At 37.7% G+C, this 23,426-nt stretch overlaps 1 protein-coding gene across 2 annotated transcripts; it reads left to right on the plus strand.

Annotated features, from left to right (window-relative positions):
• The first annotated feature begins 1,911 nt into the window (after positions 1-1,911).
• On the plus strand, positions 1,912-13,047 carry si:ch211-156j16.1 (uncharacterized protein LOC564557 homolog). 2 transcript variants are annotated; one of them, XM_053625337.1, is made up of 5 exons: positions 1,912-2,171; positions 9,204-9,785; positions 9,931-10,036; positions 10,684-10,732; positions 11,674-13,047. In XM_053625337.1, the coding sequence occupies exons 1-5, from the start codon at positions 2,108-2,110 to the stop codon at positions 11,737-11,739; spliced, it is 867 nt and encodes a 288-aa protein (XP_053481312.1). In that variant the 5' UTR covers positions 1,912-2,107; the 3' UTR covers positions 11,740-13,047. The 2 variants fall into 2 exon arrangements, with proteins under 2 accessions (XP_053481312.1, XP_053481313.1); XM_053625338.1 differs by lacking the exon at positions 10,684-10,732 and having other exon boundaries at positions 1,914-2,171.
• Positions 13,048-23,426: the final 10,379 nt, after the last annotated feature.

The raw sequence follows: 23,426 nt of genomic DNA on the forward strand, positions 1-23,426 counted from the left end.
CCATTTAAGTCTTAGTGACATAAGACAGTGGGATTTTGATCATCCCACAGATAATTTTTCTTTAAAAAAAAAGAAGAAGAAAAAAGAAATCTGATGTATATGAACATTGTATTCATACAGTATATACATACAACACAATAGCATACAATCCAAATAGAAACAGTCAATTTTGTTTGTTTAAGGCTTATGGTAAAAGACAACGAAAACAGTTCAAGCACATTATAATGTAGATATCTGTTCATGACGTTTGAATGGGGTTTAGGGGTTTTATGGAGAATAGACCAGACGTTCTATGTTTATTCTTCATTCTAACAAAGTCACAAAGCCCCCCTGTAGGTCGGATGGATTTAAATAGGTGTGGATGAATGAGGAAATGAGGCAATGGCCCATGAACAGTTCATCTGAATAACACTGGAATTGAGCTGTGATGTCATGCTGTGACGAATGGCCTTTTGTGTGTGGTGTGTATGCGTGCATTTACCCCTGGAAGACACTTTTCCTTTGTAATATCCTTCTACATCTGAAATTACCAAAAACATTTGCTCACCTTTCATTTTCTAATAAAATCATCAGTTGGGGGTGGGGGGTGTGGGGGATTGGGGGCTCAGGCAGCTCTCATGATTTTAGAACTTGCTGGGGACCAAATTCATAAACTAAATGGATAGGAGTATCTGACAATTAAAAAGAAAGAAAAAATAAGCTAGAAGAGCAGCAATATTTCCTTTTGTTTACTTCAGTTAACCTTGGGGTTAGCTCTAGGTGTTAATTAACATTAATTAGCTGTGTTAATCATTATGTTCATAGAAGGTCCTCACAAGAATAATTAGACAAATGTGTTGAGCGTATGAGTGTATGCAAAGATCTAACGGATCAGCACCAAATAAATTTAGAGTTGAGTTGCCTGACCCAAACCGACTGAATCTTACACTGGATAGTCAGTAGGTGGCGCTGTTGATGCTCTGTTGTATGTAACCCTAGCTTAACACCCCCCCCCCCCCCAACACACACACACACACACACACACACACACACACACACACACACACACAGAGACACAACCCTAAAACAACATCAAATACAATGTACCAAAGCAACAATACCTCTAAAGTGTGTGGTTCGTATATGCTTAATGTTCTATCTATCTATCTATCTATCTATCTATCTATCAATAATATATATATATATATATATATATATATATATATATATATATATATATATATATATATATATATATATATATAGATGCACTCATTATGTTTTAATTTTAGAATAATGATAAAGTCATCAAAACTTTGGAATAACACAAATGGAGCTATGGGAATTATGTTGTGAGAAAAAAAATATCTAATTAATTTAATATTTTACCATCTTCAAAGTAGACACCCTTTTTGCCTAGAATTTCCAGAAATGTATTCTTGGCATTTTCTCAATTAATTTCTTGAGGAATCCCCCTGAGATGCATTTTAAACAGTATTAAAGGAGTTCCCACCTATGCTGGACACTTATTGGCTGCTTTTTGGAATATTTCGCTCCAAGTCATCCATTAAAAAATATTTTTTTTGTAAATAAAATGGTAGTTTTCTAATGGAATAAATAAACATGTTGGCACAATTATATTTTTTGTCTACAACACCGATTTCGAACATTTAATCATCAGATCAAAATATTTTTAAGATCATGAGAAACATTTCAGTCAAGTGTCTCCAAACTTTTGACCGGTAGTGTGTCTAAACTGCACCTATATTCGTTGCTTGTCCATGTCATTGTGGGAATATGGTGTGAACTGAGAGGCAAGGGAGTGTGAGAGCGTCTCACTTACTAAGTTAAAGAAGGCACAAGGGGCAGGACCACCTAACACGTGTGCCCAACCCCCATTTCCATCCTCTAAACACACACACTGTTCCTCACACACTCTCTTTCTCTTTGACTTTTTTTCCAGTGTCTCTCAGAGCTGTGTGTGTGCTGCTCCTGCTCCCTCCCTCTCTCTCTTTCTCTCTCTCTCTCTATTCATCTCCACTGTGTGTGAGATAACGTCTGCCTCTGAGACCAGTCTCAGGAGTTCCAAGAGCATTCAGTGAGTTTCATTCAGAAATCTGAAGACATCATGAAGTTTGAACTGCTGCTGCTGTTTGCCCTAGTTGGGTCTTTTTGTACCATCACACATGCAAGTAAGTCAATGCACGCACACACACACACACACACACACACACACACACACACAGAGTACACGTTCTATCATTTGTTCATTCATCATTCATTCTTTGACTTTTATGTTATTTTCCTTTTTCATCTGTCCTACTCAGGAGCTCCTTTACTCCTACATGTGAAAGCTTCCTCTTCTTCTTCTTCTTCTTCTTCTTCTTCTTCTTCTTAGTTAAGTCTTCAGCTCAGGAACCTCTCCAGCTCTCTTTCTTTGACTCAGACATTCTCTAAGAATGGCAAGATATTGTCTTGTTCAGCAGTTTGACAAAAAGTTTTCCTACTAAAATTTTTTTAATGGAATCTGTGTATTTTAAAAATCACTTTCTTACTTCGTTGCCATTTTTTAATCCATTCGAGAGTATTGGAAATTTCAAGTAATTGCTTTAAACTTGGTAGATGTGGTACAGCCACAGATTATGTCATGTACTGTTAAACTCTCTCTCTCTCTCTCTCTCTCTCTCTCTCTCTCTCTCATTTGAGGCACTTTTAAGAATATGATGTAATGGTGCCATGTGTCTTGGCTCAGTTTTTACAGGGAGATCTCTCTTTCTTTTCTCTCAGCCTGGGCAGGGTCATGTGAGCATATAAATAGATCTGGCCCTATATTTAAGAATAGCATTCGGTGTTCAGTCAACAGGCTGGTTAGACTTTTCGTCTCAAGCTATGAAGCGTGAGAGTGAGAGTGAGAGAGAGAGAGAGAGAGAGAGAGAGAGAGAGAGAGAGACTCAAATTATGCCCATTCAGGGCGGGTACCCCCGCCTTACATCTCTTGCACACTCCACTCCTACATGTCACCTTCTTTGGCGGGGTATCAAGCTTTCACCCCCGCAGGGTCTTGTGTACGTGTTATTTTTAAAATGCAACCTTTAGTGACACATCAAGTGCCTGTTACAATCCCACGAACCCGGCAGGATAAACAAACTCTAGCTAAAAAGCTGTCTTGCAACACACTCCGCTTCTCCCCTCATTTCAACTGCATGACACTTAAGGAGGTGTGTTAAACAAAGCTGTCAGACCTGGCAATGAGTCACTTGTACTTATCTGTAACTAACCCCCATAAAAGTGGTAATAAATCCATTAACGATGATCAACCATAACATTATGACGATTCCATTTATATTTATTAAAGTTTTATAATGTGAGAAGAAACAATGATCTGCGATTAATGCTAATAATATTATCTTTAGTGGATATGTAATAGATATTTTACAGATAATTAGAGATTTTTGAAAGCTGTGTTAGACAAAAAAAAAAGGCATAGCTTTTTAATTTAGTAAATAAAACGTCATTAAAAAAGTAAAAACGTGTTCTAGACTGTTAACGTGTATACGTATAATAACTGTGGTTACTGATCATTAATATTAAGCCTTTAGCAATGAATATTTAGCACAGGCGTGTGCACAGATATTTGTTCCAACCATGAGGCACTATGTCTACTTTCACGAATTATCATGTTTTTTCACTGTCAGAAAAACGATATGCTGTACAGGTACATTTATATATTCTCTAACATACAGTGTAAATGTTCTCGGAAACAATTATGCACCTCAGTGTTGTCCCACAGCTAAAAGTACGAAGCATACCTCTGAGGGTTCCACCCCAATGACGTGTGTTTGGACATGTGTTTGGTTAAAAAAAAAGTACAGTACTGTGCAAAAGATTTAGGAACATGCAAAGAAATGCTGTAGAGCAAAGATGGCTTCAATATAATGAAATTAAATATTTCTACATTTTAAAAAATACCGTAAAGAGCAGTAAGCTGTAGTAAATGAAACAAAATCAATCTTTGGTGTGACAAAATTTTTAAAATAAAAATACTAGTCTCTGGTACAATTTGTGCAGTTTTACAAGGATATTAGCTGGTAAGTTTTGTTGAGCATCTAAAAAATCTATAACTATAACTAAATCTATATAAGTTTGTACTAAAAAATTGGCTGCCTAAAACTTTTGCACAGTACTGTACATTCAGATGAGTACGTGATCAAAAAAGCTGTCTAGTGTTGTATATAACAGATATATGTAGCCATGAACTTGTTTCCTGATCTCATGAGAAATTCAGACAAATTTGAACAGATGAAAGCAATGTGGTTGGATTTCAAGACAAGTTGTAAGAAAAGATAGAAACACTAAGTCAATTCCTATTCCTAACCTTATCCTGAGACATATTTTCAAGCCTGAGTCTATGTTTGCAGCTGTCAAAGTGGCAACCAGGATGCTAGACTAGAGGACCTGAATGATAGCATACATGTGGTATATTTTGGAGGATGCCTGTCATTCAAATACTTTTATAACTGGAGTTGAGTTGTACATTTTTCAGGAAAATGTCAGTGACAATGGCAGAGATGTCTCTCTCTCTCTCTCTCTCTCTCTCTCTCTTTCCTACTATAGTCTAAACTCTTTGGGGCTGTGTATATAGAGCAGAAAGTGGCTGAACTTATTAACACTTCCATAGATCTGCATATGTAATAACATTTAGATGACTCATCATTGCACCAGTCTCTCTCTGGACATGAAGGAATGAAGGAAGGCTTGTGTGATAAGAACAACATTCACACCACTGTATCATCTTTTGGCTGGCTCTACTCTAATACTCTAATGTGTGTGTAGGAGTATGTACAATGTTATGAGAGTTTCTGGGCCTCCCTAGCACCAAGAACATTCCAGTTTCACACTCCCCTCGTGCACACAGCTCTGATTGAAACGACAACATCTTCATCACCCTCACCTAACACCCCTCCATGCTCCCCAATCATCATAATGTGCAGTGGAAGCTGATTGTGATATGGTGATGGATGTGATGGTGTCTCTGTCTCTCGCGTTCTCTTTCTCTGTCTCTGGGTCAGTCTCTCTCTCTCTCTCTCTCTCTCTCTCTCTCTCTCTCTCTCTCTCTCTCTCTCTCCTGCTTGATCCCGCTCCATCCCACCCCTCTGCGCAGTCTTTCTTTTCCCTTTTATGGTACTTTTTCTTTTAGCTTTAGAGAAATTTTCAGTCTTGGTCATAGTTACTCATTTTGTAGGTTGGGCATGATGATTTTCAATCACACACACCCACACACACCCACACACACCCACACACACTCTCCATTATCCCATACACCCGATGGCAGATAATATCCTGTGGCTTGAGGCCATAAAGGAACCCTATACCCTGTTAACTCTGTTACACAGCCCTGCTATTTCTACACCCTGCCAGCCTCGTGCACCAGTGCTACTCTGTCTCCTCTGTGTCTCTGCTTCTAACCACTCATACTCCTAAAGCTGCTTCTGCTATCCATGTCCTGCAGCTGTGCTGCCACGCCTAGAACCCAACTCACCAAATCTGCGTGTAAGAGCTTATATGCTGTGTGTGTGTGTGTGTGTGTGTGTGTAGGGGAGTAGGGGGAGTAGTACAGTACATTTTAATTATACAGCACATTTATATTCAACGCTCATTGACCAAAATGCAGAAATTGTTTTGGTTTTTCAATCAATTAACACACACACACACACACACACACACACACAGAAAACACACATTGACAATTTGTTGAAATTTGCACAAAGCTGATGGGTGTGGTTTTTTTTTTTTTTTAAAGTCTTGATAGAAAAAAAACACAAAAAGATGAGGCACAAGTATCCTCAGCTAGACTCAACTGCAAAAGCATGGACGAGAGCGAGAGAACACTCCTTGCCATTTTTCTCTGTGTGTGTAAATATGTGTGTGTGTGTGTGTGTACAAGCATGCCTGTGTGTGTAGAAGTTGTTGCAGGGGAAGGAAACCATACTTAAGGCTAATTGTTGAGACCACGACATAATGAGGCAATTGTTAACAATGTCTGTAAGGCATAAAGTACACACACACACACACACACACAACTCTTCCATCATCCTCTTTCTCTCTCTCTCTCTCTCTCTCTCTCTCTCTCTCTCTCCTCTCTCTCTCTCTGTGAACCAACAGGACACAAAGTTCTCTTCTCAGGGACCACCCCCTCCTAGCCATGTCTGTGTGTGTTTTTGTACCAGTCTGCTGCTAATGGTGATTTTGACTAAATGCCTTATAGCATGCGTGGCCTGCAGTGATAAAGATAGCACAAATGCCCTCTCCGGCCCAAAAGCCATGGCAACACAATGGAAGACCTTTTTAAAAAAAAGGGAAGGGAGAAAGAACAAAATGACATCATGTCCTAGAGCAGTCTGACGTTGAAGTTGGTTTCGTGCATTCAGTTTACTATACTCTATTATCTGAGACTAAAAAAAGACCCACGTTTACTGTAAAAGGCTATAAAAATCTAAAATTACAACCTACTATTCTAACCAACTAGAGTATTCATCGGAGGAGCAATGCAATGTTGCATAAAAATAGTTTGGTGTATTCGAAGCGTCATTCTGTAGTGATACATTTGGTTATTGGAATGTTACCCGTTGTTTGATTGATTGATTAGGATTGATTCAGATGCAGTTTATGTACTAGAGAAGATTCCAGGTGTTAGCTCGGCACATCAGGGAACTATTGGGAAAGACTTTAGATTGCCACCAAGGAGGCCACAGAAAAATCTCAAAATTCTATCTCAACTTACTTTTAATTTTGTCAGTTTATTACTTCATCCAAAGCTAAAAACGTGCCCAGTGAAGTTGTTGAACTTAAATCAAATCGAATATATGCCGACCGATTGCAATGTATGGCAATCCTGCGCCAAATGAATGAGTTATCTGTAATGTCATCAGAACAGCACGACATCGCTTGTTCGTTTGTCATGTGAAAGTAATAAAAGGGGAAAGGCCAGTATAAAAACATCTTTCTGCAGTTCTGGGTTTCCCCAGTGACAGGGCAACACAATTAAACTTACTATCTACAAAGAGAAGTATTGCTTTGGATGAGGATTCACTAATCATACTCATTGGAGCATCTTTGTACCATCTTGGCATGGCAGGACTAGAAATACTGTATGTGTTGTAAACATCAGTGAAAGCATATGGGCTGGTTATATGTTAGTTTGAGTTATTACAAAGACTGTAGGGGCATGGGTAGGCATAACACATCATCAATATGCAATGTGTGCACATCTGTTATGTTGTGTGTCTAGCAAATTCTGATTGGTTGAGTGGGAACTTCTTAAATGGTATACTTAACAGACGAGAACTGGAACTTGTACTAAAGCAAAAGTCAGTCCGTTCAGGATTTTTGGGATTGATTTTACTACGGCTTTATTTTCTCCTTCAAAATTTGCGATGCAACTTGTGCAGTTTTTTGTGTGTGGGGATTTTTTTTGCGGAAAACTACTTGAATTTACGTCTTTCGCAGTGATGTTTGTTGGTAAATTAGACTTTTTAGCTGAACTCATGTTCAACATACAACTCGAAGAGGGCTTTGGCTGAATGCGTGTTGTGATGATGTCACATGATGCGACCAAATCTGAAGAAAATCTAAATTAAACAATTAAAGAAATTTCCTCAGAATATTGCAGCGTTTATTTAATATTTTGCAAAATCATGAAATCCTTGAGGGACTGAATATACAGCAGCTTGAGGATTAGTTGTCAGAAGAGATGAAATGTATTATGAGCTATAAAGCATGACAAGGTGTGGTGTTATTGGAAAATATTCAGAATTGGGCGGGTGCAGTGCGACCCGATATGAAGTGAAGTGGAGTTACTGTTATCACCCTTAAGTGGTATGTGTGGCAATGTGATAAGCATTTGTTTTTTATTTAAGGACAACACATTGTTATTTTTGAAAAACTGTTTATAACCTATTAGTTTGTTGAACGTATGTCAAAAAAGTTGTAGCAGTTATGATTATATGTTTTTTTCTTAGTTAAACAACATGAAAAAGTCAATGTGTGACAAAATTCAGTGTAATGTTATCACAAATAACCTTCTTTGTTTTTTTGTTTTCTGTAAGTTCTGGCTAAGTTCACATGAAACTAACCCCAGTGCACTTATTCAAGTGTCAATGCAAGTATGCTGGTAAATTTATGCGCATAATGCCTGCACATGTTCACAGATTTGTAGACACAAAAGTGTCCGTCAGCTCAAAGCAGTAACACACACAATTTGAGATGTACAATCATTATGCCATTATTTACACATTGATTACTACCACAAAGTGTAGCTCGTACTGCTCTGAAACTTTGTGGTAAAAATTCTCTACCGCTAGGTTATAGCATTGTTCTCTGGTGATCAGGGATGTTATTGTAAAGGGTGGTTCCCTCACCCATATGGGCTCCAGCTGGCTTTTTTTTTTTTTTTACGCTAAGAACATCTGCGCTAGTAAAAGATACTGAGAAGACACTTGCAGTCCAGTTCAGTTTTAAAGAGTACGAAGTTTTAATGATAAAACTGAACTTATTTCCTCCCAAGGATCTCGTGCTTCTTTCCAGCTGCATCTAAAGGAAGTGAGCCGACGTGTTTGGAATGAGTGATGACGCAGGCGGGATATGAGCTCGTCAGGGTGGGGTTTAAGAGGGGCCTTGCCTTGGAGGTGTGGATAGGATATTTTGCGTGTGTGTCTGTATTTTGTGTCATTTTAACAGAGACGGTTTGTTTCAGAAAATTTTGACTCCTCAGTCTACCACTCCAACTACCAAAGCAAGAGCGTGTGAGAAGCAGACAAAAACAAGATCTATAGTTGATTATAAAAGTACTAAGTATTAAAAATCTAGACTAATATGCAAATTGAAAACACCGATAATATGTATTCACCCCTTTTTATGGTAATGTAGAGTTTCTTGGCCTTTGTTTGCGTACTGAAACATGATAGGTTATTATATATAATGATGCAGTAACACTTTCCAGTCAATTGTCAATTATAAGCCCCACATTTAAAACAGTGAACGAAAGAAAAAAGAAAAATGAACCATTTTCACACTTTAACCACTATGCATACTCTTAATTAATTTCCCCTAGAAGATCTAATCATAAAAACATTTGAGTGACATTAAGTAAACCTCATACCAAATGATTCATTTGTTAAAATGCTGTTTAAGCCATAACATTTCTACATTGGTTGGCTTTCGCACAGGTACTATTGTGGTACCCACAGATGAGGCGCTGGCACAAGTGACAGGGGCCTTTGGGCCCACTGAGGTTGCAGAGACATTAAAGGAGGTGGAGGAACCTGTCACCGAAGCACCAGCACCAGCTGCTACTGAAGCTGCTGTGGTGGAAGCAGAGAAATCATCAGCTCATACTGAAGTTCCTGTGGTGGAAGCAGAGACACCATCAGCTCATACTAAAGTTCCTGTGGTGGAAGCAGAGACACCATCAGTTCATACTGAAGTTCCTGTGAAGGAAGCAGAGACACCATCAGTTCATACTGAAGTTCCTGTGAAGGAAACAGAAGCACCATCAGTTCATACTACAGCTCAGACGGCGCAAGCAGAAGCAACAGAAGGAGTTACGGAAGCTCCTGCCGAAAACACCGAAACAACTGTGGAGGCAGAGGATGCTGCAGCTACAGAAGCTACACCTGAAGTTATTGAGGTAGCAGGTGAAACTGAAGCTCCAAAAACAGGGCTGTCAATCACAGAGACAGTATTAAACGCAGAGGCTGACCAAGGGATCGAAACAGAGAGGGATGAGGTGGAAGTGGAGGACTCAGAGGGTGAGACACAGACTTACATTTACAACACCTGGCAGATACTAGTATCCTGAGCGAAGTTACAAATGTGTTTTGTAATCTCATATACACATGTAAACATTAGTTATTAAGTGTACATCTCTTTCTCTCTCTTTCTTTCTCTCTGTAGGTATGAGCACGGGTCAAGTGGTAGGCATTGTGTTTGGTGCACTGGTCGCTGTGGTCATCATCATTGCAGTGATAGTCGTGGTGGTCAGGAGGATGGGACAATACTCGTAAGTGCAATAGCTACATCACTGTTTTGTGGAAAATGCATGTGGTTGCTGTGTTAACATTTGGATTGAATAGCACTTGCAAGTGGTGCAATGGTTATAAGTATTTATCCACCATCATGGAATTTTGATTTTGAATTGAGTCCAAAAGGACATAAATAGGACATAAATCTCAGGGTGGGAGGAGTTTACATTTATATTTACATTTATGGCATTAGCAGAGACCCTTATCTAGAGGGACTTCTAGTAGTGCTTTGTAGCCGTCATCAAAACTTAGCCTTATACTAGTACAAATAAGTCAGGGCCTATGAATAAGCAGATTAAGTTATTTATATACATTGTTTTGCAGTACTATCAAAACCCTATCAGTCAGACAGATATTACACAGTTAACACAGTAACTTTACAGTTTTACAAGCCATTATTAGCTCATGTGTAGATAGCATAGTATGTCGCAGAGGAAGCACGTGTTAACCTTTGCCCTCCCAGGCTGGTAGCTGTCATTTTATATGGGAGAACTTGTTAGTGGGTAGGAATTGAATCTTAAATCTTGAACTGAGACTAAATAGTTTGGGAAAATGGAGCAAAAATCCCAAAACAAGGAGAAGGAAACATTTGCATGCTAACACTAAATGATTTTCTGTGTTGTAGGACTGGAAAGAAACAAAAGCCTCAAAAACAACATGGCCTCTCATTCTCTGTAATATCACCAAGCGTTGATCAATTATTTATTAATATAACCCACTTATAATTCTAATACGGATAAAATGATGTGACACTATGCTGCAACTCCAATGTTGCCCTATACCATTTTCACTATTATGGGAAGATTATATATATATATATATATATATATATATATATATATATATATATATATATATATATATATATATATATATATATAAACACACACACACACACACACACACACACAGTCCACTTGTGGTATTCTACTTCTGTATGTCTACATCTAATGTTTAATACAGTCTAATCTTAATCATATGTAGTCTGTTTTTAATAATTTACAAACAAGCCTATGGTAAAGACTATGTGTTAACTAGGTAAATTGTCATTAGTTAGCCATTTTCATCAGCTGCCTAACAACAGGGTTCTCACAACTTTAATCACTTGAATAGCAGACATATTGTGTTCCCCAAAGTGCTGTGATTAGAATGTCATTATGCACCAGACTGCAGCCATTAGCCTGTTTTGTGTAAAAAGAGAGAGAGAGAGAGAGAGAGAGAGAGAGAGAGAGAGAGAGAGAGAGAGAGAGAGCGAACCCAGGGCACTTGGAGTGGCAACATAAAGTGTCATCAACTTATACAAGACATTTGTGTTACTAACAATAATTCAACAACAAAGATAAATGTGGATTTAATGCCAATAACATTAATATAATATTGATATCAAGACATTAATTACCCTAGATGATCAATGTCCAAAACTTTACAGTAATCATGTCCTCCTCTTATTCCCAACCCCTCCCCCCCACCCCACCCCGATTAATCTTGAATTCTCGCATAATTCTGTCAAGGTAAGGGGATGTGGGGAAGTTCGTGTGTGTGTGTGTGTGTGTTGATAGTAGGTGTGTGTCATTTGCTCAAACTAAAGTCTGTCTGATGTTGTTGCTCTTTTTAGCCCCTGAAAAGGAAGGTGGCACGACAGGAAGAAAAGAAGAAAAAGAAGAAGTTCTGGAAATTCTGAACTACTGAACTGATGTCATTTCCTGTCATTAAATAAGCAAGCCAGGAGCACTCTAATCATCCAGGACTATTAGGGCAGCATCCTGCCTTACCCTATCCCTAGAACCATTGATTTGGACACTTCCCCCATCACCCTAACCTCCCCCCCCCCCCCCAACAAACAAACAAAAAACCCTCCCCATAACCCCCACCGCTGCCAAAGATTCAGACAGGAAGTAAAGGAGGAGGAAGAATTTGAATGTGTCACATATACTTACAACACATCTGGGTTGTTATGCAGACCTAATGAGCAAACACATTAACAGCCAGTTAAAAAAAAACAAAAACTAAAATATCTTTTAAAATAACGGGGAGATATGAGGTAAAGTACAGAAACGCGAAATAGTACATATGTAAATAACACCAAAAATGGCCATAACTCACCAGCCTTTAACTTTCTCTCTTTTTTTATTGCATTCTATGTATCGAAAGCATGCTTGAACACACACCAGCAGTACTTGAGTCTATATCCACAATCAATTCCATGTGGCATGACAAACATTAATGTGCTGCAGTAGTATGACACATAAAAAGCATTTTATAACCAGATTATAGGCATTTTATAAAGAGATTGTAACATGTTGTAAACGTTCCCAAGCAGATCAGATGTCAGGACAAATTGGGCCTGCATAATATCTTTCATATTTTGGTTTAACTAGTAGCTTTAATCCTGACATATAAAACTTTGACAGAACATTAATGGAATGGCTAACGGCTCGGGTATTTTCTATGTTCAACTCTTGCAGTTCATTAATGTGAATTCAAATTGACGTGGTTGTTTTTAACAGCCTCCCTTTTCAGCAGTAATTACTTCATATTTACTTTACTCCACAGCATAATGCCAGTGTGAATGCTGCTTAAAGTTTTTCAACCAGGGTCATTTTTGGAAATTCTGTTCAATCTGGAAAACATTTAAGAAGCTTAGAGACACTCGGTCTCATCAGCCTTTTACATCATGTGGTCTGGCTACCAGACTTGTGCTTTAACCTCAGGTTCACTGGACAAGAAGTGACTCTTTTTGCTGCGTAATTAAGGGGTGTGTGTTATGCGGTGCTTGCTTTAATATGTGCACTGACTGACAAAAAATGTTTAATGTAAAATGGTTTGAGACACAGCAACAGTTTGCAACGATGCCTTTTTTTTATGCTTAGTCTATACGCCAGGTCCTCACTTTACTGTCTGCTGTCTAAGTCATTTTATTTAATTGCAGTGTTTTTTTCCTTTTTCTTTTTGGATGTTCATACTGTTTCGATTAAAAAGTGAAAATTGATATCTCAGTGTGTTTTGTGCCTCAGTAAGCTTTCTGACATGCGTGAGATCGAGCATTTCTGTAATGATGTTTTTGTGAAAGTTGTCAGGTAACAGTGTACATGCCTATAATCAATAACACGCTACAGTTATTACCGTTATTATGCTAATCCTCACTGGTATCACGTCATAACCAGCTCATTCATTTCTCTGTCCCACTCTCTCTGTACCTACGTGGTACCTACCTAGATTTGGTCAGTTAAGTAATGTGAGGCACATAACACTGGCACTTGTGTGTGCGCGTTTCCATGTGGTTTTAGGCAGCAGCCCAGTTCGCCTCTCTCTGGATTGAACAATGGGGCTCTTATAGCACGGAGTCTCAGTCAGACCCTCAGCTACAGTATATAGGTCCCACGAAAAATTTCTGCATGTCTCAGACGGGTGGGACACTTCCTGAATGTGCACTATAGCACCCATGATGGCAGGAGATAGGAAAACAAGGACCAACTTATGCACATTGATTAGAGATCATATAGTAAGATATAAGGTATAGTATAATATATGAAGTGTCAGGTACACATATATATCAGTTACGCATCCATGCTGATCAATTTGTGTATATTTGTGTATGTATACATACATACATACATATATATATATATATATATATATATATATATATATATATATATATATACACACATGTATTTTAAGTTCTCCCACATGCTCATAAATTCTCTCTCTCTCACACGCGCACACACTCAAATACTTACTGATAAACTTGACTTGACACCAACTCCCTCCTGTGTACTTCATATATGTTAATCTTTGAGTGCAGAATCGGTGGTATTTTGGTCAGGCTCATGTGTACTTCAGAGTCCAACACAATGAACGCCTGAAAACTAGCTACCCCCCCTTTTACACACACACACAAACACAAATGGCCCTCTTGGTGTACTATATCAGCAGAAGCAGTCACATTTTATAGACCATTAGTATCCAACTCCACTCGGATTATGATGGATTGGAATCTAGCTCAGTTTGGAATCAGGATAAATCAAGTGTCGAATCACTAAACTGTGCTGGACTCCTGCCCTTTATGGTTGAAGCTGAGCAAGCATGACGTAGAAACTGGTGAGGGTGTTTAGTTTCACTCTAATGGCTCTTTACCTGAGCTTAATTCTTCCGATTAAACTGTTCACAGTTAGAAACTGCAGAAACATTGAGGCATGATGTCACTTCTCAATTTAAAAAAATTTTTTTGGAGCCTGTAAATATTATTTCACTTAACCCCATTTGAAAAAAATAATAACATGCTTTTCACATGTGATTGTGTAAATGAGATGATTATGCAAAAAAGAAAAAGAAAAAAGAAAATGTGACGGTACTATCAGTCTGGTTGTACCACTAGTGGGACCAAATTCAACTTGACCTGTGAAACAACAGATATTGGGCTAACTTGTATTTATAATGTTATTATGCAGAAGAAATTGATAGTTCATTGATTACTCTATCATCTTGCCATCATAGATTGACTGTGACACCAATTTTTGGGTAGTGTACAAAGTGACAAAATTTTCAAAACCAAAATAAAGTGCCTTAGTAAGATGCATTAATGGCATACTGTAGTCTGCACAAGTTTCTGGACTGGTACTGGAAGGATATAACTTTGTATGGATTCGGAATGATCTATCCCTCTAAGAGGCCAAGTGGACCCAATCTACTCCAGCAAAACGCCTCACACAGCATGACACAGCCAGTGTTTTTCCTTTAATTTGTCATCCATTTGTATATAATACTTGATGAAGGCCTTAATATAGGTCTGAACAGCAACAAAAAAAACAACAACAAAATCACATACGGCTACAGTATGTCTTTCCAACTGCCATTAGCATCACATTCATATTGAAAGAACCTGTTGTTGGAGTATCTAAACTCAGCACAGAAGCTGTAGTGACTCCTGATTGGGGCTTGAAGATGCCAAAAAGACAATTTTCACACTCGGGAGTTAAGAGCTCCGACTCCCTGGAACAGGCTAAACAGGATATCTTGTTGCTCTGCTGACATTATGAATTCAATGAGTGCACTGTATGTTTTAAGGTACCAGTATGTCTAGGTTTGAAAGAGATGCTGTTTTTTTTCTTTCTATTTCCACCAGTACACACAGGGCATGATTATCAGAGAAAAAAAAAGACATTTTCATCAGAGCTGTATGGAGTAGACTGAAAAGTCAATGCCTGATCAAAGTTCCCAGTTGCTACTTAGCAGTGTACTGTTCATGGGTCATATTGATTTTGGGCAGCTGAGACTGATACATCTATGTTTTTGGAAAACAGTAAAAACCCCTTCTCATGCCCTAATGCTCCTAATAATATGTGCTGAGTTTTGTTTATCACTTTTTTTTCCTAATCTTTTTTTTTCTTTTTTTCTCTTTGTTGTCTCAAACTTTCAGTAATTTGCTTTATTTGTGGTTAAATTACCCAAACATAGTCCGTGTAATATAATATTTTCTTCATTAAGGTCAAGTTATGTATAGCATCATAGAATTGTATATTTCATGCATCTAAATTTATGGGTTCCTTAAAAAAAACTTCCACAACAGTGCCCGTTATAGTGATAGCTTGGGAATGATGCAACCCATGCCCAACTCGCCCAAACAGCAAATTGTCAAGAAGGTTCTGCCATATTTGCCCTCACAATGTTGAGGATTGTTTGTCAGCTCTTGTTTGGCTTATACTATCTGATGATTATCCCCTCCATCTGTTTCTATTTACCAGAACCAGAATTAATACCGCTGTATACTGTTTATGCCAGTTCTTTGCTGTTTAGACAGCACTACTGAGTTGTGTTTTTCACTTTTTGTTGGTTACATTATTGCTCATTCTATCCATTCTGGACATTCTGGACATGCTTAATGAGAAATGTAGTCGAATATGAGCACATTATTCAGATTGAACATAATAATGTGTTCTAAACAGATACAAAACCAGATTTGAATAGGAAGTGCACTATTGATTTTTTTTAAACCTTATCAGAAAGGTTCACATCTGGTTGTGATTTGAAGTGTGTTCTGATCAGTGTTTTTTAACAGATACGAAGATCACAAGACAAAGACCATGTTCATTAACATGAATTTACAAACGATCTTGTTCAGTGTTGCAGTCATTTAAAAATCAGTGAGATTACTTGGATGGTACCACTTTAAAACCTTGAAGATGGCTTTGGACTGAAATTGATTCGAACAGTTTTGTGACAATGACTTAGGACTACAGTTGCTGCATAATAGCTTTAGGACTTCAATTGCCACAAAATTGTTTTGCAGTCAAGCCTCCATCAGTGAACAGTTGTTGACTTCACAAAATAGACTTCATGTGAAAACTGTAATGAATTTCCTGGTTACACAAATGCACTTTTTCACCATGTAGTACACAGTTATAGAAGGGAATTATTTATGATTATGTTATAATTATTTATAATTTGTTGTCACCCAGATGAGGATGGGTTCCCATTTGAGTCTGGTTCTTCTTAAGGTTTCTTAATCATATCATCTCAATTAATTTTCCTTGTCACTGTCAGCTCTGGCTTGTTCATTAGGGATAAATTAATAAATGTAAAATTTCTATCCTGAATTTATAAATTCATGCAAATCTCCATTAAAATCACAGTACAAATAAAACTGAATTAAACTGAATTTAAATTAGGCTACTAGTTGCATTATATTTTGGGAAACAGAATCAACTAAATGTGTCAGAACCAGTATTCACAGACTACAGAAACTAGTGTAGTATAAACTGGGGTGTAGTTTTATATTTACCCTCCTAATTTTACACTCCTACATTTACTATTCATTTAATACTTTCACAGTTTGTTTAATTAATTTTCAATTTTCCTTGTCATAACAGTCATTTCCATCTCACTTCTTGCTGACCAATAAAAAACTATTTCATACGGTTACATAATGTCATGTGCTGACCTGTTTAAGAGGGTTTTTTAAGTAAGTGTTCATCTAATGTTGTTTTTCTTGTTTGTTTCAAGAGCACTGTAAGATCTTACCCTGTAAGATTGATGCTTCAGAATATCACCCCAGTAAAGCAAATTTTTTCACCTAAGTGCCTCTGGCTTCCCAGTGCTACCCAAGATCACATGTGTATACGGTCACGTGTCTGAAAACATGAATGAATTTTGTGGTGTATGTTAAAGTACATGCACTTCAATGTAAAATTGATGAAATCTGGTGAAATGGAGAATCTTATATTTGAGTGTCAGGAATGTCTGAGTAGTGTGTGAATGTGTGTTGTTATGTGAATCTCTCTCTCTCTCTTTCTCTCTCTCTCTTGCTGCATCCAACTTTCACTGTAAGTGCTGCATTGTGAGACCCAGCTGGAACATGTGATTGCCTACATGTGATAACACTGATCAGAGACGTCCATTGTCCTGCTATGCGCGCGTGTGTGTGTGTGTGTTTAAAGTAGCATTGTGTGGCGTGATCTTCACCATCTGTACTCTGGGACATGGCATAGGCCTTTATCATGTCCTGGCAATGTCCTTTGCCCAGCATTGGCAGGCATTAATCTGACAGTGTTAGATGTGCCCATGTCATTGTGGTTTTGCCATGCACCTCTTTCCTGTGATGTTGCTTTAGATACATTGAGTGTTGTTGCTAAAATAGGAAGGAAGGAGCAAAAACAGTGCAATCGATTAAGCTTAGCTATGAATTATTGGGAAAGGGGAATGTTTAATTATTTGGGGTCAGGAAGATCTATGTCCTAACGCCATTTGTTCTCACCGCTGCTACTTCTCCTACATTCATGTATTCTGGCACAGGCCACAGATTTGCAACCTTGGTCCTAGAGTACTCCCTCCTGTCCTGCACAATTTAGTGTTTTCCTTGCTCTAACACACCCACATCAATGCAGGAAGGGTGTTAGTTTGATTATTAAGTGTATTAGGTATGTTGGTAGCAAGAAAAACACAAAAATGTTCAGGATAAGGGGTACACCAGGACAAGGATTGTGAACCTGTAGCCTAAGCAAAGTTTGTGCATGTGTTTTGGGTTGTAGATTTGGATGGAACACTGAAGGGAGGGGTTGTATATATCTGAATTTTAAAATTCAAACCGGCACAGTGGTGTTGCTGCCTCAAAGCTCCAGGATTCTCGATTTGATGCTGATATCAGGTTACTGTCTGTGGGGAGTTTTAAATGTTCTCCCTGTGTTCATGTGAGGTTTCTCCAGTTTTACCGGTTTCCTCCACTTTTAAAAAAAACATGCCAGTAGGTGGATTGGCTACTCTAAATTGTGTGAATAAGTGTGTGTGTGTGTGTGTGTGTCTTTTGATGGACTTGTGTCCCATCCAGGGTGTATTTCCGCCTCACACCCAGTATTCCTGAGATATGCTCTGGATCTACAACCCTGACCTGAAGACGAAAGAATAAATGAAGAGTTTCACAACAGTTAGCTTTATCTTTAGCTAGAATCATTGCATGTTCAGATAAATGTTTCGATTAAATTTATTTCTCGCTTGTAGGTCTCTTTGCATAAAATTGGCATATGCCAAATAAATAAAGGTTAATATAAATTCCTGTATACATTTTATTATTTTAGATTTGTACACCTCACTGAAGCCCCATAATATCTACTGTTTATCTATCAAATCTAATGTTCCATTAAGTGCTGTTTTTAAATGTTATTGTTTACTACTGTACAAAAATCTTGGCATAAGACAGTCAAATATATAATGTATATGTATAGTATCAGTAAGCTCTGGTTGCCTCTATCTGAAATGGTGTGCTGTGCTTATTACTTACTAAAACCCACTCAAAAGCAGTATAAATATTTTCAGTATATTACCCATACGCAGATAATGTACTGTAAAACTGTACTGATGAAGGCGACTGTGTAATGAACTATACATGTCAAGACAATGATAATAATGTGGTATGTTTTTGTCTAAATATTGACCATAACTAAATAAAAACAACAAAAAATGATATGTGTGCAAACTGTTGCCAAGCAACAACTATTAGCAACAACAATAACAACTAATAGCTTGTTAGTTTGTGAGATTTTTATTCATTATTTTAGCCATGGCATTTATTTACAAATTAAAACTCGTTAAAATATGAAAATATTCATTTTTCCTTTAAAAGTTCTTTCATTTTTAACCGCTTTCTTGATCCAGAACATTGTTGACACTATCTTATTGAAGTGCTTTTTTCAGGAACGCACCAGATATCTACACTACGCTAGATATGATTATAAAGTGGCAACACTAGTGCACTATATAGTGAAAAGGGTGTGGTTATAAACATACACCTTGTTCTCCTCATGCTTCATCTCCTTAGACTGCTTCTCTTTATTTGTCTTGTTAATGCCCCTTATTCTATATATATTTATAGTTTTTCATGTTCATGTTTGATAATAATATCCCTGAGATTTTGCCTGTGTTTTGGATGCACAGTATGGACTTAACTTTGCCTCTGTTGTGAACCCGGTTTGGTTTTGGACATATGTCTGGTTTTCCTTCTCTTTATAATAAAGAGACTCCGCACATATGTCCTGCCACGTCCCAATTGTTACGACGCAACTGAAATTGTACTCAAATTATGGTGTCTGGGTCCACATATTCTGTGCTCTTTTCTGGTAAAACCACGGCGAACCTGTTATTGTTAGTCACTGAATGTCAGAACTGGCTTAGGTACACTCAGTTACACTTGCTATAAACATGACATGATGTGAAACACACCGCAACACTTTATTCACAGGCCTAATGAACAGCACAGGATGTTAGTAATCATTGGTCTGTCTATTTTCCTATCATCCTACACCTAAAATACCGGCCTAGGTTATTGTATAGAGGAAGCATCATGAATGTATCATCAAAGATGCAGTATGACATGCAGGGGTTAAACTGGAATTTAGGAGGTGGAAGAGCACCTTTTATGGGTGCTAACAGTGTGAGAACACCATTGATCAATATACGTGTTATTATATGGAAGTGTCAACATTAATATCAAGGGGGAAAAAATGGAAAAAAGTTTGTCCTGTGTCCTGTCTGTCCTAAAGGGTCGAATTTAACTAAGTACATTTGGGTGGCTAGAAATGAAATATTCAGTTTGCTCGTCAGTTTTGGCAAAGCACTTACATTTACATGTATTCACTTAGCAGACACTTTTATCGAAAGCGACTTACAAATGAGTAAAAAAAAATTTACAAAGTACAATCAAAAATACTTCTGTGCCATGCAGTGCAATGCACCAGAGTTCAGCTCTGCTTACCACTGACATAAACCACAGGTGAAGAAATTCTTTTCTCTGGAGCTATCCTCTAGAAAAACCCTGATGACATGCAGTACACATAAATGTACAGACGCACACGCACAAAAAAAAAACAAACAAAAAAAACATTACATATTAATTCAATTCAATTTTATTTATAAATCAGGATATAGATTCAGATCCATATTGATCAAGCCAGAGGTGACAGTAGCAAGGAAAACCTCCACAAAACGACATGATGAAGGAACTTTTAGAGAAACCAGACTCAAAAGGGAACCCATCCTCGTTTGGGAACTGGAACTCCTGGAACTGCACACTACAAGGTCAAACACTACTAAGTGTGTTAAAAGATGTTAAGTGAATATGAATAATGGACAAGGCACAGAACAGTCTTTATGATTATATTGGTTTAATTACATTACAACAGTTTAATAAGTGTGTGCTGTCACACACATGTATGCATGCGTTTAAAAAGACTGACGTGGTCCTGCAAACTACACACACAGTAGTGACAGTAGAATAACACACACACACACACACACACAGAGTTCACACGATCAGCTGCGTACCACTATACATGTGCTCGTATACATTAACATATAAGAACATCATGGTTGGAACATGCTGTTCACATGCGGTTCACATGTGTGTGTGTGTGTGTCTGTGTGTGTGTGTGTGTGTGAGAGAGAGAGAGAGAGAGAGAGAGAGAGAGAGAGAGAGAGAGAGAGAGTATGGGAGGATGAACAGATGCAGGAGTGTAGGTGCACATTTACCCAGAGCACCGAGATGTCACTAGAATTCACAATTGTTGAGGAGAATAGAGCCTTGCTAAGTGAAGTTTGTGATATGTACATTGCACACACACACACACACACACACACACAAAAGAGAGAGCACTATATCTAAACTGGCTGTTTGATGGATTCTGCTTTAGATGTATGGATGTGTTTGTGTATCTGAATGTGTATGTGGATGTGTATGTGAACAATACAGACAGACAGATGCACACACACACACACACACACACACACACACACACACACACACACACACAAATCCACACACAGAGCATACACACACAAGTATGTCACTTCCACAATTGGATTTAATTCACATGAGCCAGTGCATGCCAGTATTAAATGCTGTTTCCACAGTCATTTTGGTCAGCAAGCCTTGTGCCAAGCAGACTCAACACCAGCTTTATAATGCTTTCCTACTCTGCGCTGTTCAAAAGTGGATATAATATACATCTATAAAATCTACAAACTGTAACTAACTTATTCATCAGTGGAAAAATGAAAGAGAACACATACTTGTTGTAATGGCAAATATGTGTTTATCAGAATGAAGGCATAATCAATGAAAGGGCACTAATGCTGACAGTAGAGCATATTCTACAAGGAACAAAAACATTTCACATATGTCAACAGATGTAAGTTCAAATCTTCAATAACAGATTTACCAAATAAGCCCCTACATTACAGCCTGAAAACATGACCTCACAGTAGAGAAGCAACAAATGAACACCCCCGATATAAATTTCACATGTTCTAATGTTGAATTGTGCATGACTCCCCTACATAATAAATAACTAAACTGCTGCTGTGCCAGGCAGATACTTCCTCAACTATGTGTAGAATGTGCTTATCTGTGTACCGCCTAGTACACCATCATGCATGTATACAGCATAATATACGCATTAACTGCAATATCTGGAAAGTAACTATGATAATCACAGGGTTGCTTATTTATTACTCAATGCCAATATATTGCTAGATATTTGCCTCCTATTTATATTCTATCTGGAAATCTTAAAAAGCGGTGTCCATAAGTCATGCTAAAAAGCCGACATACAGTGCTGTGAAAAAGTATTTTCTTCTGATTTCTTCTGTTTTTGTGTCTACAGTGCCCTCCACTAATATTGGCACCCTTGGTAAATACGAGCAAAGAAGGCTGTGAAAAATTGCCTTTATTGTTTAACCTTTTGATATTCTTTTAAAAAAACTCACAAAAATACTCTGCTTTCATGGATATCAAACATTCTTGGATCTACAGTGCTGTGAAAAAGTATTTGCGTATATTTTTGTGTATATCTCATGCTTAATAGTTTTAGATCTTCAAACAAAATACAACATAAAACAAAGGCAACCCGAGTCAACACATAATACAGTTTTTATTATTATTATTTTTTATTGAAGCAAAAAAAAAGTTATCCAACACATATCACCCATGTGAAAAACTAATTGCCCCTTAAACTTAAAATCTGGTTGTCCTCAAGCCTCCACAGCCCAACCCCAAGCCCTCTGTAGGTGCCTGTTTGGATCCTATTGATACTTATATACATGGGCTGAACTAAATATTACAGAAAACTAAAAAAATAGTCTCAGTGACTGATCAACTCTAAATGGCTTACAGTACAGCAAATATTAGTTTTCGATACTAAGGAAGCTGAATAGACTGTAATGGACGTACATGGTGAAATATTTTATTATTTAAAAAAAAGAAGAAAGAAAATAGGGTTTCATGATAAACCTTTAAAGCACTGAAAGACTGACCTCCAGTGGCCATCTGTAATAATTACAAGAATGAATGAATCACAGAATTCAAATAAGATCCACACCCTACAGTACACCAGCCTCAAATAGCCAATCCCCCATCCCAGGCTCCACCCAGTCACTCACACACACACACACACACACACACACACACACACCATTAACTTTCTCAAGGATTCTTTAAATAGTCAACAGTTGCCGTTATCTTTACAGGTTCTATTTAGAACATTTTCTGAAAAGAGCACCCTCTATTGAGATGGTCCGCCAGAGGGCCAAATCAAAGAATGCTTTAGGGTAATAGATGGTTGATAAATTGGCCAAAACAGTAATCAGCATATCATAATCAACATTAAAATTTTAGATTAATCTGTTATTAACTTATAAAAAGCCACAATGAACCATTCTTTGCACATAACCATGGTTTGAATGCATTGGTCAGCTTTAAAAGTTGATGGGCATTAAAAGTAATCATTTGAGCAGTAACAAAACGGACAATTAAAAATTATAGATAATACTAATACATACAGGATTTTTGAAAGTACAAAATTATAAGAATAAATTAACTGATGG

Source organism: Ictalurus furcatus, chromosome 5, assembly GCF_023375685.1.
Source record: "Ictalurus furcatus strain D&B chromosome 5, Billie_1.0, whole genome shotgun sequence".
Lineage (NCBI taxonomy): Eukaryota > Metazoa > Chordata > Actinopteri > Siluriformes > Ictaluridae > Ictalurus > Ictalurus furcatus.